The sequence below is a fragment of the Lutra lutra genome, chromosome 5 (genome assembly GCF_902655055.1).
Source record: "Lutra lutra chromosome 5, mLutLut1.2, whole genome shotgun sequence".
NCBI lineage: Eukaryota > Metazoa > Chordata > Mammalia > Carnivora > Mustelidae > Lutra > Lutra lutra.
Genome location: NC_062282.1, coordinates 102985773 through 103001102, shown reverse-complemented (window position 1 = coordinate 103001102; position 15330 = coordinate 102985773). Strand labels below are relative to the sequence as shown.

The 15330-nt window shown below is 41.9% G+C and overlaps 1 protein-coding gene across 11 annotated transcripts in view; it reads right to left on the bottom strand.

The window, feature by feature from the left end:
- The window catches only part of ANKDD1B (ankyrin repeat and death domain containing 1B), a 65699-nt gene that overhangs the window by 13377 nt on the left and 36992 nt on the right, over window positions 1–15330 (bottom strand). For 10 of the 11 annotated variants that reach the window (XR_007127475.1, XM_047730257.1, XM_047730258.1 and 7 more), the window contains 3 exons: window positions 11164–11262; window positions 4731–4829; window positions 2090–2188 (listed from right to left, as the gene is read on the bottom strand). Coding sequence is in view for 10 of the 11 variants with exons in the window: in XM_047730257.1 (XP_047586213.1) it covers window positions 2090–2188; window positions 4731–4829; window positions 11164–11262 (297 nt within the window). In the remaining variant the exon portion in view is untranslated. The remainder of the gene's footprint in view (window positions 1–2089; window positions 2189–4730; window positions 4830–11163; window positions 11263–15330) is intronic. The other variant, XM_047730260.1, reaches the window with a different exon arrangement.

The window sequence follows — 15330 nt, the reverse complement described above, 5'->3', positions numbered from 1 at the left end:
GTTTAAAGAATACAGAGTTTCAGTTTGGGAAGATGGAAAAGTTCTGGAGTTGGATGGTGGCCATGGTTGCTCAACAATGTGAATGTACTTAATGCCAATGAACTTTACATTTAAAAGTGGTTAAATTTCTTTCTGGGGTAATCATTTTCTTACCAAGAGGATAACAGTGTTTCAAAGAAAAAGACAAAATCACAAGAAAATCACCCACTTTAACCTTTCACTGAAGGGATATGCTAATGTGCAGATACTTCTAAAATATTAGTACTGAGAGGTGCCTGGGTGGCTCAGTGGGTTGAGCCTCTGCCTTTGGCTCAGGTCATGATCTCAGGGTCCTGGGATCAAGTCCCAGATCAGGCTCTCTGCTCAGCAGGGAGCCTGCTTCCCCCTCTCTCTCTGCCTGCCTCTCTGCCTACTTGTGATCTCTGCCTGTCAAATAAATAAATAAAATATTTTTAAAAAATATTAGTATGCTATTTATGGTCTAGCCCAACCCTTGAACCAGAGAGAGGAAGCAATTTCCCCAGAGTCACACAACTGGGCAATAGCATCTAGCTCAATACTCCTCCAACCAGAGCACTGGGCCAACCTGCTTGGGGCATTAGCATAATTAATATCAGAAAGCATTTGTTAAAGACTCACTTTTGGATGGCAATGTGCCCCTCTGAGGGCTCATCAGAAACATCACACTTACAATGACAAACTATCGAAGGTCTATACCAACACGGAACAGAGATACAAGTGTCACACATTAAATACCAATAAAATTTCATTGCGACGATACTGTTGTAAGTCTAAAAGGCAGGAAATGAACCAAAATGTTAACAAGATTGTCCTTCCTTGGGGGGAATTACAAACAAATGGAAGTTTTTTACCTTATTTATGTTTTTTTATTGTTATACATTGAGTGTATTCCCAATCTAAGATAAAACTGAAATGAAAAAGTCTAATTCTATAATGGGCGGGGGGTGCAGAATAATAAGCCATCCTTCTCTGGAATGAATCTAGCCAATTCTGGTGAAACCAAAATCACGTGTAAGTTCTATGTATGGAGCAAAGATTCTGCTCATTTGTAAATATTTGAGGCATTAGCAGATTCAAACACATAAGCATATATAATAACAAAAAGGTCCTCCCCCACCTCCCCCAAACATTTGTGATAATGAAACACAGGGAGGAAGATCCGTTGAGGGGGGAAGGAATGGAAGCGCAGGTAAGTCTCCATTCTGCTCCCGGACAAAGGAATACCTAGGCTGGAGATGGAGGTGACTGGAGAGACCAGAGGCTCTGGTTCCCCAGACAGAAGCTGAGGGCCACCCAGAAGGTTAGGACAAGCATGTGCCCCGGATCTGGCTGCTCCCTCATCTCAGGGCCCAGCGGAGGCTTCTTTAGGTAGAGGCAGTCAGAAAAGCAAGACGTGTCCAGAGTTCTCATCTGTCCCCAGGGTTCCAGAAGGGCTCCTCCCCAAATAGAGTTTCTCTTCCTACTTCCGACAGCTCTTGGGAGAGGCAGCTCAGCCCCAGAGTTGGCCCTGATTCAGACAGTGCCCACTCCCATCCTCTTAATCTTTCACCTCAGCATTTCCATTTCCAGCCAGTGATGGATTCCTTTTACAGGGCATTTGATTCTGCTCCAGTGGACTGAATTCATTGTGATTTTTTTTTTTAATTCCAAGAGGTCTCTTTTGCCTTTGGGTAAAAGGAAGACCATTTACAGTCTCTAATATAGAAACAAAGCTTCCTCCTTGTGGCAAAGGGCTATCACTAGCCAATTATATTTCATGTGGAGGGAGTGGCTTTTGATTTAAAGAGCCGCTGGCAATCCATCCCTGAGCTACTGTTTATCAACCAGAGGTGCTGGACCTATTAAGTGCAAACAGGTTAAGAATGCACTAGCTGAACCCCAGTTGTGCATCTGAAAAAGTATGTGTGTGCAAGTGGGAATGGGGGTCACAGAAAAAAAAGGATAAGATATATATATTCCACTTGGAAATTTTTAAAGTAACTTGAACTTGCTCAAAACTACCTTTAACTACACAACACATTGAATCATAAGAAAACAGACTCTTAGGTTTCTGATATACTTTGCTTACCTGATTTAAAGTGTCAACGTCGTGCTGTGCCCTTATTAAGCTGTTCACAACTGAGATATGGTTGTTGATAACAGCTAAATGAAGAGGGGAGTCCTTCGGCTGCAGAAAGAAAAAGAAACAAAATTTCAAATCCAAAAGATTCTGGGTTCATCATTCAGAACAAAAAGCATTCATTTTGATAGAGATGTCCTGATAATCTCCTAGTACTGGAACTGCCCAACACAGCATCAGGCCAATAGCAAGTGTTCAGCATCATTTCCATCCCAGGGTTGTGCAGCAAACCCACTCACCAGCAATCAGCTCTCCCCCTCATTTGTTCTGGAACTATACACTTAACACCTACTATGGAACAGGCTCTTTTCAGGAGGCTAAGGATTTAGTGGTAAACATGGCCCATTCTCAGGAATCTTCCAATCTAGTGGGGGTAAGAAAATATTAATTTTTTTAAAATCACAAAATACATAAATTGTGAAAAGTGCTTTGGAGGTACAGGAGAGTACCAGGAGAGCGTATTGGGATGGGCAGATTGCTAACCTTTCTGAAGATGAAAAAAACTTTCCTGAAGATCTGACACTTTCACTTAGATAAAAATGATAAGAAAGATGAAATAGGCTTAACTGCAGGACTTCTCAGTGCCTTCCAAGACCTAAAGTACGGTGGGAATAGCTCCAAGGAAGAAAAACTATGCACATTCAGCATTTCCTGAATTGTTGTGATTTAGAGTTCTTTCTCCCTAGAGCTTTCTGTGGGACTAATGCTGCACTCACCCAGGGGCACCATTCTCATGGTTAGCCCTCCCATGGATATAGAGTATACAGCCCCAGGATGTTCACCAAGCCCCTCCAGCCTGCTCCCCTTTCCTCCTCAGTTGTGGTTAAAATGCCTGTCCTGCAGCCTCACCCATGTCCAGTCCCTCTAAGCCATCCCCAAAGGCAGGATTCTTTCCCAGGAGGTCATGACTGCCTCTAGGATCACTCACTTGGCTCCTGCTGCTTCACCAACACCCAGCTGCCACTGGCCTATGGAGGCACTAGGGAAATGTCTCTAGGGGTACTGAAGGCAGCCAAAAAGAAAAACAGGTGTGGGAAAGGGGTTAGACGGGAGAGAGAGTGAGCTGAGGGGCAGTCAGGGTGGAGGGAAGGCAGCAGGAGGCAAGGGGAGGGGGGTGCAAGTGTGAAAGAGCAGGGTCTTCAGGAGATCCAGGGAGGCTGTGAACAATAGGAGAGCTGAGAGCCAAGGCAGCTGACAGGGAGTACACGTGTGTGTGAGGGCAGGTGTGATGAGGACAGAGCGTGGTGTTGCTCAAGGGAAAGAGACATTAATGATAAGAACCACTTAGACACATTGAACATATTTTTATAATGCTACTTAATGCATACTCACTTCTCCAAGAGTTTATACTCTGTTTTAAACTCTGGGCTAACAGTTTTCATTCACAATAACCCTAGCAGCTAGATCCTCTACTCCCCACTTTATATATGAGGTCAAGAGCAGTTACATAACTTCCGAAAGGCCTTGGGGTCAGGAAGTGGCAGAGACAGGATTTGAACCCCTATCCACCTGACTCTAACATTGGCACCAGGCTCCTTCCCAGGAAAACTACTAGCAAAGAAACCTATGGAAGAGAGAGGTACTGAGTTTGCAAGAGCTGCACCAGCACACAGAGGAAGAGGAGAAAAGGAGGAAGTAGGACTCCACAGCTGCATAGGTCAGGCTGCCACAGGCGTGAACAAGGAAATGGAAATGATGGGACTGGCTAGGGCAGAGTGGGAGGAAGGCTTTCAGGGTAGGGTGGGAGGAAGGCTTTCTAGGCAGGCCTCTTCTATTCAGGAAGAATGTTCTCTCTTGAGGCACCAAGCATGAAAAAAGAGAAAGCATCCCTTGGCCCAAGGAAGTGGGCAGTGTCCTTCCTGCCAGGGCCACCGGCCTTGCTGGGACCCAGCCCCTCCTGAGAAACGGGAAGCATCCTTGGATAGACCAGGCGAGTTCAGAGCCAATTCCCTAACGTCATTCTCCAAAAACTACCAAACGTGATCAAATCACATCCCTTCTCTCCAGTTAATATAATAAATAATAATGGCTAAGCAAAATCAGAGGAAATAACATTCTCACAGGAGAAATGAAAATAGAGTAAAAAACAGAGGAATGTTTCCCATCCAATTCCAGCACAGAGGGCTTTTGTTAATGCTACCAAAGCCAACTCAAACTTCAGAAAATGTAAATCAGAAAAAAGGATTGACTTTCAAAAGAAAAACAAGATCACTCAGTGAAGGGGGGGTGGGGAATGATCATTCTTCTTCCCATTTATAGCAGTGTCCTTTCTTTTCCCAGGCTGATAAATTTAATACAAGAATAACAGCATCTTTAGATACCTGGGAAAGTTTTATTGCAGCAAATATCAATATTTAAAAGACAAAGAACTCATTTTGTTCAGGAACTTCAACGACTTTCTAAAATTCATCCCTTGGATTTTATTTCTCAAAATTAAGACTGAGTCTCCAAAAGAAGTCAGTCAGCGTTCCCAGAAAGAATTCCTCCTTTGTGAACATCTCATCCCCTCAAGTATCTGTGAGGAGTATCTCCCCACACAGCCAGCCTCACGGCACCACGATCCAAGCGCATGTTACTGGAATAGACTCACTTCCGTGTTCTGGTGCAGATCAACATTCTCTCCAAGAAGACAGCTGACAAGGGATGTATGCCCATTCTGGGTTGCCATCTCCAAAGCAGTGATGTTGTGCTGCAAGACACAGGTGGAAAGGGCAGGGAGGACTCCATTACAATCCAGCATGCTTTCTGGTATCCATCACGTGGTAATTGATTAATACAATGAAACAGTGCAACTATTTAAAAAAGAAAATCCAGGGCGCCTGGGTGGCTCAGTGGGTTAAGCCGCTGCCTTCAGCTTGGGTTGTGATCTCAGGGTCCTGGGATCGAGCCCCATGTCGGGCTCTCTGCTCGGTGGGGAGCCTGCTTCCTCCTCTCTCTCTGCCTGCCTCTCTGTCTACTTGTGATCCCTGTCTGTCAAATAAATAAATGAAATCTTTAAAAAAAAATAAATTAAAAAATAAATAAATAAAAAAGAAAATCCAACGTGTTTTTGATCATTTGGAGGGCCTCTTCGTTACTTCCTATAAGTGTTTCCCCTAAGAGTGAGAGTCCTAGGTAACACATGCCTCAGGCAAATACAAGCTAAATCCCTGTTTCCCTTCTATAAAGAGTACAAAGCGGACAAGGGCCAAGTCTTCTCTCCAAACATCCTGCAAAACCCCTCCTTAAACCAAAACGGCTGTCCTGGTATTGGTCCCAGGAAATTCCTCAACACCCTCGTGCCCCCTGGCCAGCTTACCTACAGCTTTCCCTTCCACCAGGTCTGGCTCCAAAGCTTAGCATGACTGCGATCTTTGTGCAGGGTTCCCTCATGGCCCCTCACTCAACTTCAGTGCCTCTCCTTCCCTGCTGCGTGCTGCCTCCTACCGCTCCCCGTGCTCAAGTGGCTTCACTTCATGCCCACGCTAGATGGCAGAACTGCGTTTGATTATTGTGCTGTCTTCCGAAAGGTTTTAGCATGCTGCTCTGCAGTAATATAAGATCAATGGATAGTTGCTGGCCGATTAATTATAAGATAGCTACAAAGTATTTCTAGGTCCACTAAATAAGATTCTATAGGATGTTAACGTTTTCCAAAAAATGGCTACGTAAGTAACTGACATTTCATGGGCCCATTGGCAATGTGAGCCTTCCACTTCCCCAACACGCAGTCTACCCTTGCATCTGGGTGGACTCTGTAAGTGCTCGGACCGATCAACAGAATATGGCAGAAGGTACAGCGTGCCCGTGGCAGGTGTAGCTGCTAACCGGCCTGGCAGGGTCTGCTCCCTGCCTATTAAAATCCAGCTGCCTTGCCAGGAGAAGAGACCACACATCAGTGCCGCTCAACAGCCCCAGCTGAGCTCCCGGCTGACAGCTGACACCAACTGCCAGGCATGTGAGTGAGCTACCGTGGACGTCCAGCTCACTTATGCTTTCAAAGGACCGAAGTCCTGGCTGACATCTGACTATGACCACATAGTCTGACTAACAGACCCAAAGGAAGAATCTCTCAGCTCAGCCCAAGCCTCAGAGCCATGAATGACAGATACCAGTGTATTATTGGTTCAAGCCACTGATCTTCTGGTGGGTTTCTTGTGAAGTAACAGATAAGATGCTCATAAGAATGATACACACCCTGACCACCTGGACTCTAGCTTGAGCAGCTACTAAATGTCTCTATGACATTTGTGGCCCTCTTCATCCTTAAAAAAGGATATAACCACCTGTACTAATTTTTATTGCTGCTGCTAATGAATTGCCACAAACTCAGTGGCTTAAACAATACACATGTATTATGTTACCATTCTGGGATTCTGAAGCCTGAAATGGGTCTCACTGGGCTAAAATAAAGGTCTTTCTAGAGGCCCTCAAGAAAATCCCCTTCTTTGACTTTTCTAGTTTGTAGAAGCTGCTCATATCCTGAGGCTCACGGGCCCTTCCCTCCATCTTCTGAGCCAGTCATGATGCGCTAAGTCCTTCTCATCCTGCTTAGCTTTGACCTCCTCAACTGCCTTCCCCTTCTGCTTTAAAATACCTTTGTGATTATACTGGGCCTGCCTGGATAACTGAGGATAATCTCATTTTAAGGTCAGATGATTAGCAGCCTTAATTCCATGCACAACCTAAATCTTTCTTTGCCTTGTACCATAACATATTCACAGATTCCAAGGATTAGGACATGGACGTCCTTGGAGTGAGGGGGCATTCTTCTGTTTACCACACCATCCTACCTCTTTTTCCCAAGCCATATACTGGGAGAATATTTCCCATAATACTGGGAGAATAAATGAACTAGTAAATATGTACAGTAATCATAACTATCATGTTATTCATTTCACACACACACACACACACACACACACACACAAATAGCTTGAGCCCTTCTTATGCGCCAGGCACAATGCTAGATAATGGGGAGATATGCTGGTAAACAAGCTCTCCACTATTACATTCCAGTAGAGGTGGACAATCAGTAGACCTCTAGACTGGCAGACAGATCAGTGCACCAGCAGACTGAGAACAAATCTGTTTACTAGATCTAGATGTTACAAGAATAATAACAGCTATACTAAGTGCAACAAAACAAAGTAAAACAGCAGGACTGGATGGCTACTTTCCAGTAGGTGATCAAGGAAATCCTCCAGGATAGGGTGACACTGGGACTGAGATCTAAGAAGATCTGAATCAGAAGCAAGTCTGTGAAGAACCCAAAGCCAAGAAATAGTAGGAAGAGCTGTGGGACTCTGGCATCTTACCCCAGAGGTACCACAGGCAATGAGTGTAGGGCCTACAGACTTTTTAAGAGCCAAATAAATGTTTAAAGTCTTTACCAAAAAAATTATTGATTCCAAGATACCAAAAGAAAACCGTGAAATTGAAGTGAATAAATATTTAATTGACATAGTCATACCCCATTGATTGTAAAATGTAATAGTCATAAAATATTCATTATATTCGTAAACAATTTGTAGGTTAAATTTTTTCACCTCTTCAAATTCCCAAGTATATACAGAGTTCTAAGAAGACCAAAATCAGTCATAAATTGAGGGAGTGTATCATAGCCAAATAATTATGAAAGCACCAATTAAAGAGCTTTTAAAATGATTTACAGCAAACACAACTTTTTTAATGTGGAATATTGGGGCCTTTAAATATGTTTGATAGGCTATAAGGGTAAAGCCTCCAAAAAGGAGTTGTTAGGGTCTACAAAAGTCTTCACTGGTCCAGGGGCATTTTGTACGACCCTGAAAGAGAACCTCCTGCCCAACTCTGGGCAGCATACCATCAGCCCAAACAGAGGAAGCCTCTGCTGTCAGCTAAATCCATAGTCTCCAACTACCTCCCCAGAAATGGTTCAATCCCTTACCCCTTCCCCTTAGTTGGGGGTTGGAGCACAAAGGCAATCTCCTGCACAGCAACACTAATCATTGTCAAGTGGTGAAGCATTTCCAAGATCAAACACAGTAATCACCTACAGATGTAAGAGCAAACTAAGCCTAACGTGTCCCCACAGTGATGTATCCGTGCTGCAGGCTTCTTGCTGCCCACAGCTCAGTCCCCCAGGGTCTTCACTGGGTTTGGTGGAGACAGGTGTGAACAACCAGTAAGAGCTGAGGCTGTTGATGCAGGAAGTGTGCTAATGAACTCAGGGGAAAACTCAAGAAAATGTACAAGTTGAAAAATGGACCCAGGACAATTTCCAGGCTGCCTAGATAATGTCAAGGCTGTAAGGATATGGATAACGTGGAGTCTGTAGTCTTAGTTGGGTGGGGAGAATGTGAACATGTGAAAACCATTACAAAGCAAAGCCTCTCTGGAGGCTAACAGAATTAAGTACAGAAGAGAGGGAGGGAACCGATCAATGGAGTCAGCCAACAGAAGTGAGCCCAGCAGGACCCCAATAACGAGGGAGGCTTTTCCAGGGACTTCAAGGGGGCTGAAGACTGGGGGTAGGGAGGCACCTGTGAATGCCTGAAAAACACAACAGCTCTCCACACTCAAGTATTTCGTGGGACCCATGAATTCTTAATGTTGTGTACATTTATTGCATAAATAATGGTGCTCATTTACTGCATGAGCCTGCAACTCCAGTGGGAATCAACTCATGATATCTTTATTTACTACTCTCTCTCACAATCTTGTCCATTATATAATTTTAGACAGTGAAGATGTATGTACAAATACATATCATCTTTTCTATTTGTGTTCTATCTTGAACTTTTTTTTAAGATTTTATTTATTTATTTGTAAAAGAGAGAGAGAGTGCACAAGCAGGGGCGAACAGCAGAGGCAGAGGGAGAAGCAGGATTCCTGCTGACAAGAAGCCCAATTCAGGACTTGATCCCAGGACCCTGGGATCATGACCTGAGCCAAAAGCAGACACTTAACAGACTGAGCCACCCAGGCATCCCATATTATGAACATATTTATTTGGAACATGGAACATATTTAGTATATTTAGTATTTATCATTAATATTTTTAACAGCTACGTAATTTTCCAAGAAAAAGATACACCAGACTTATTTGGCTTTCCTCTAGAATTCTTAGCATGTATAGGCTGTATCTAATTCTTGGCTATTGGAGATAACTTCATTATCTATCTTAATGCATGTACCTTTTTCCCTTTTTAAGATTACTCCCTTAACAGAATTCTTCAAGGCTGGGTGAAAGAAAAGTGACAAATTGCTTTTCAAAAGCATTGTACAAATGTAAACTTCCACCAGCAGAATAAAGAGCATAAAACATTACCAATTTCAGACTCTGTTCTTGATCCTAGTGTTATCTTTACACCTTTTGAAAAGGTATTGTTTCTACAGACATACCTCATTTTATTGATTTGCTTTATTGTACTTCACAGATACTGCTTTTTGGTTTTTTTTTACAAGATGAAGGCATAAGACTTCAGTGGAGAAAGTAACTGCAGATGAGGTAGAAGTAATACAAGAAATAGAATTAGAAGTGGAACCTGAAAATGTACATAAATTGCTACAATCTCGTGATAAAAATAAGAGATGGGGAGTTGCTTCTTACAGACAAGCAAAAAAAGTGGTTTCTTGAGATGGAAACTACTCCTAGTGAAAATGCTGTGAAGATTACTGAAATGACAAAGGATTTAGAATACTGAATACAGGGACAGGATCTGAGAGGACTGACTCCAATTTTTCATTAAGTTCTACTGTGGGTAAAATGCCAAACAGGATCCATGCTACAGAGAAACGGTTCACAAAAGGAAGAGTCAATCGCTGCACCAAACTTCACATTTAAGAAACTGTGACAGCCACCTCAACCTTCAGTAATCATCACCCTGATCAGTTAGCCGCCATCAACACTGAGGCCAGACCCTCCACCAGTGAAAAGATTGTTAACTTACTGAGAGCTTAGAGGACAGTTAGACTTTTTTAGCAATAAAGTATTTTTTAATTAATGTATGTACGTTGTTTTTGGGGATATAATGCTATTGCACACTTAACAGACCACAACAGACCACCAAAAAATTCATTTCACTCACTTTATTGTGATAGTCGCTTTTTTGCAATGGTCTGGAACCAAATCTGCTCTATCTTAAAAGTTTGCCTGTACATTGGCTGATACGAAGGGAGTCCCAAAACATACTAGCACTTAAAAAAACAAACAAACAAAAACAAAACCCAAAGTCCAGAACAGGAGATCCACGTAGTGGTGTCAGTATTTATACATGTCCATGCTTCATCACAGTTTCCATGTAAATGCATGGAAAAAACAGATTCAATGAACTATTGATCCCATTAGTTCTGGGGAGATGAAATTGAAATCTGCAGTTAGAATATACCCTTCGGAACTATTCAAGTTTTTTGTTACTTTAATTGTAATTGAAAATTACTTCAAAAAATGGAAAATGAAAGCAAAACCATCTGAAGGGCAAGACCACTGCAAGGGTGAGAATCCTCACCACGGTCACTGACTCGTCAGATAATCCTGAACGAGTTCCTTAACTTTCCTAAATTCCAGTTCCCTCACCAAGAAATGAAGGTAAGTGACACAGGATCTTAGCTCCATGCCTAAATACAAAAGCATTCTGTGTTTACAAGAAGGCACCATAGTGTCTTCTTCAGGCCCAGACTGACCACTTGAGCTTTCACACAATAATGGGTTTTTTTTTTTTCAGCATTTACTGTGTGTAAGCCAGGCACGTAGAGTGGCTAGGGAGAAAACAAGGTAGAATGAGAATGTCTCTGTATTTGAGACTAACAACTATCTGCTCCTTTTGCCCCTGTTTTCAATTATTCCATCCCCAATAAATAGGAAGAATGGCAATGCTTTCAAGGAGACAGTAATTAGGGGACTATCAGAGGTAAATCATTAATTGTTACCCCAAACAAAGCAAATTATAAATATCAATTCTACAAAAGCCTAGTGAGTGGATCTGTTCAGGACTAGATTAACCAAAGAACATTCTGAGTCCCCTACCATAGTGTGAGTGAACATGGCATGGTGCACATACTTTATTTGGAATGTTGACATCACTTCCTGCTGCCAGAAGCACTTTGCTGCATTCTTCATGACCTCCTTTAACAGCCAGGAAAAATGGTGTTTCTCCATTCTAAAAAAAGGAAAAAAATTAAAATTAATTGCCCTTTGGCATGGAAAGAAATTCCTTGAGAAACAGCATGCTTTCTCTATACCTTTTATGCATTAGTTTTAATGGATAGCATTGATTAAGTTTCTATATGCCAACTTATATTACCAAGACTATATGCCTTGGCAAAGTTAAAAGCACAACTCTGTGAGGTCAGGATTAATATTACCCCCATTTTACAGAAAGGGAAACTAAGCCTTAGCTGGAAAGTAACAAGTCTAGTACACAAATTCAGCTGTTTGGCTCCAAAGCCTGTACCCTTACCTATCCTGTTATGCCTCTTTTCAAGATTTCCATCCACCATTGAGACTCTTATCTTTATTAATTTATCTAGCAAATATTTACTAGACACTTACTGCCTGTCTGACAGAGGTACTGCGATTAGGAAGATGAATACATACAAACCCTGCCCACAAGAAGGGAACAGCCCAGCAAGCAAGATAATCACAGAAATATGAATTACAATGCAGTGTGCAACTCATAAAAATAGATATAGAGACACAAATGGCACACATTTGTACCAAGAAGGCTTTACTGTTTAAAACTGATTTAAGCGGTTGTGTGTCCTTTAAAGAAAATAAACAGTAATACTCTTTCTCAGTAATTAGGTTTCCTGAAATTCATTATGATAAAAGCTATTAGGACAAAGTGAGACCTTAGTTTAGGCCAAAACACAGAAAGAAAGAAAGAAAGGAACTGGTATCACATAGTACATGGATATTTTCCCCTCCTCATGAAGATTCTTTCCTAAAAATATTGGGAAGAAATGCAGAATTCCTTCCCATTCCCTAACCATTTTCCCCCTTGGGTATTATTCTAACAAATGCATTAGGTTAATATAGAAGGTTTTACTCATGGCTAATTAGATATGAACAATCATGTCAAGAGGGATGCAGGAGCATGGAACCAATGTCCCCATCTCAAACGGATGGAAAAATTGTATCCACGCTGCTTTACCTGAGTGCCTGGGACAGCCATCTGTTACAGAGGAATTTCTCCCCCACAAGAGGCCTTCTCATTTTCCAGGAAAATGGATGCCAAATGGCAAGCCTCAGTGGGAAAGGCATTAGCAAAAAAATGTAAAGGAAAGAATTCACATCTTTAATGTATCAGGAGTCTAATAAACATTCCTACCTTTAACCCAACAGTCCTACTTCTAAGAATATACCCAAAGGAAATAGTGAGGAATTCAGAGTATGGTATTTATACAAAGAGGTTTGCAACAACATTATTTTTAAGAAAAGGAAAATGAATTTAAAGTAAATGTCCAAGAACTGAAGAGTCAAATGAACTCTGGGCAGCCAATAAAAATATATATGCATAGGAACACAAAGATAATGGAAGGAAAGGAAAATATATACAATATCTCTAAAATAATCATTTCAGTGTGGAGAAAATACAAGAACTACTATTTATGTTTATTTTTAGATCAAAAATTTTAAATGTATATTTCTGGCTTATGCTTTGTAATGTATTAATTTAATTATAAATGTATGTGTGACAGATACACACCCAAACTTTCCTTATGGATAGGAGTTTGCTACCAAGACTGTTTAGAGACAACTCCTCTAGAGTCACTCCAACTGGTCTGGCAACAGTTTACAACAGGAAACACAGGCAGCCCAAGATTGTATGAATACTATGGGCCTTATCCAAAAGGCTAATATTAGCTCTAGTCGTTATTCTGTGCAGATGAAATTTATCATAATCTGCAATTACAGTTTGTTGGGCTTTATGAGCTCTCTCCAATGTGCCCTAATTCAAAAATAGCTAAAAGGTGGAAGAAATCCAAGTGCACACATTCCAGTGGTAAAGTATTAAAACAGAAGAGGACAAACATGACTAAGACTTTCGATTAAATCCTGTGACTACAGGGGGTGTCTGGGTGGCTCAGATGGTTAAGCTTCTGCCTTCAGCTTGGGTCATGATCCCAGGGTCCTAGGATCAAGCCCTGTGTCAGGCTCCCTGCTCAGCGGGGAGTCTGCTTCTCCCTCTGTCCGCCATTCCCCTTCTTGTGCCTCCCCTTCTCTTTCTGTGTCAAATACATAAATAAAATCTTTTTTAAAAATCCTGTGACTATAGGACTTGATCTCTACATTGATTTGTGAAGGCCAGTCACACCTAAGATTTACCTAGGTGATTTTTTTTTTTAAAGATTTTATTTATTTATTTGACAGAGAGAGATCACAAGCAGGCAGAGAAGCAGGTAGAGAGAGAGGAGGAAGCAGGCTCCCTGCTGAGCAGAGACCCCCATGCGGGGCTCGATCCCAGGACCCTGAGATCATGACCTGAGCCGAAGGCAGCGGCTTAACCCACTGAGCCACCCAGGCGCCCCCCTAGGTGATTTTTTTTTAAGTGTCTCACCATCATTCATAACTTTTATTCAGGAAGACCAAATTCCTGGGATTTTCTTTAAATAATTTAAACCAATTAAGCCTGATCATCATTATGCCAGACTGTCAGAAAAGACACACAAAAGTAAACAAAGGAAGGATCTATTTTTGTCCATGATCCTCAAGCGAAATCTTGGCTTAACTTCCCCCAGGAACTTGAAGAGAATAAAATGAAGATAATAGCAATATATACCACTGGTACAAACTCATATACTGCATCCATACCACACCAATAATGACAACAGATACCAGATACTTACAAACATGTGCTAGGCACTATTCCCAGTGCTATGTGTGTGACATTGCCTTCCCATTTAAACTTCACTATGGCCTTAGAAGGCTATTTGACAAAACTGAGGCTAAGAGGGGCTAAGGACTAAGCCCATGATTACCTTTCTAGAAGACTGATGGAGCCAGGACCTGACCCACACAGTCAGAGCCCTGGTTTTCATTGCTGGGTGTGTAAGTCAAGGGATGCAAGGGACTAGCCTGGTGGGCTTCTCTGGTCCAAAAGGAACACTGACTTGGGCAGACATCATGGAGGCTCATTTTCATACCCTTCCATTTTCATTATGTTGCCTGCAGTTGGTACTTTTATGGTCATAAGCCACCAACTCTAAGTACCACCTTGGTTTAACATATCTGAGATCAGGATGCATCTCACAATCTCAATCAGGTAGTAGATGGGATATTGTTGTCACTGCTTGCAGCATACATTATATCAGAATGGGTGTCGAGTTGGAAGAAAACCTCAGAAGTCATAGCAGGGAACCCCTTAAAGAAATACTGCATCACAAGTACTTCTGAAGGCAAAGAGGATATTACTTTGTTCAGAAAAACAAAGACATCGAGACTCTGAGTAAGAAAGTGATTTAGAACAATCAAGTTCAGTGTGAAGTTTAGGAACCAACTTATCTTGCTTATTTGTTCCTTTTTATGTATATAATAAAATCTAATATAAAAGTCTAAAAAACTCTTTCAATAAATATAAACTATTCTGGGACAAAAAAAGTTTGTGTCATGGTTTAAGTGGCAACACTATTTTTTTCTTAGTGTTACATAAAATAATAATACACTTTACAATCACTGGTGCCTTAAGTTAAAAGACTATATTACTTCTTACAGTATAGCTCAGAGAAGTACCAAGTTTAGAAGTTATCAGAACATTAAACTGTGAAGTCCAAGAGGACTCCATTCATTTGAGTTTCCCAAGAGCCAGTGTGGAAGTCACTGACCCAAAGGTCAAAAGTGACCATCTAGAGCAGATGACTCACAAATCTGCCTTCACAGCCATAGCTTCTCCACCCAAGACTGCACTCAGTTCCCATCCCCCTGCCTTCCACAGAACCCCAGAGAGTTTCCATCTCCCCACTGCTCTCCACCTGAAGGTACCTATACCCTCCCGGTGCCTCGGAGTAACCTCCTCCATAGTCCTTATTACTGATCTCACTCACCTGCTCCGCACCTGCTCAGGGGAGGGCACTCCACCTTCCCACGTGTCCAAACTGGTGAACTGGGCATCAAAAAGTCTTCCCTCTCTCTAACTCGAGTCACAAAGCCTGTGGCCTCTGTCTCCCTCTATCACTTCATCCTATTTGCTCCTTGTGAGTGCACTGGAGGCAAGTTTTCTCCATAGATC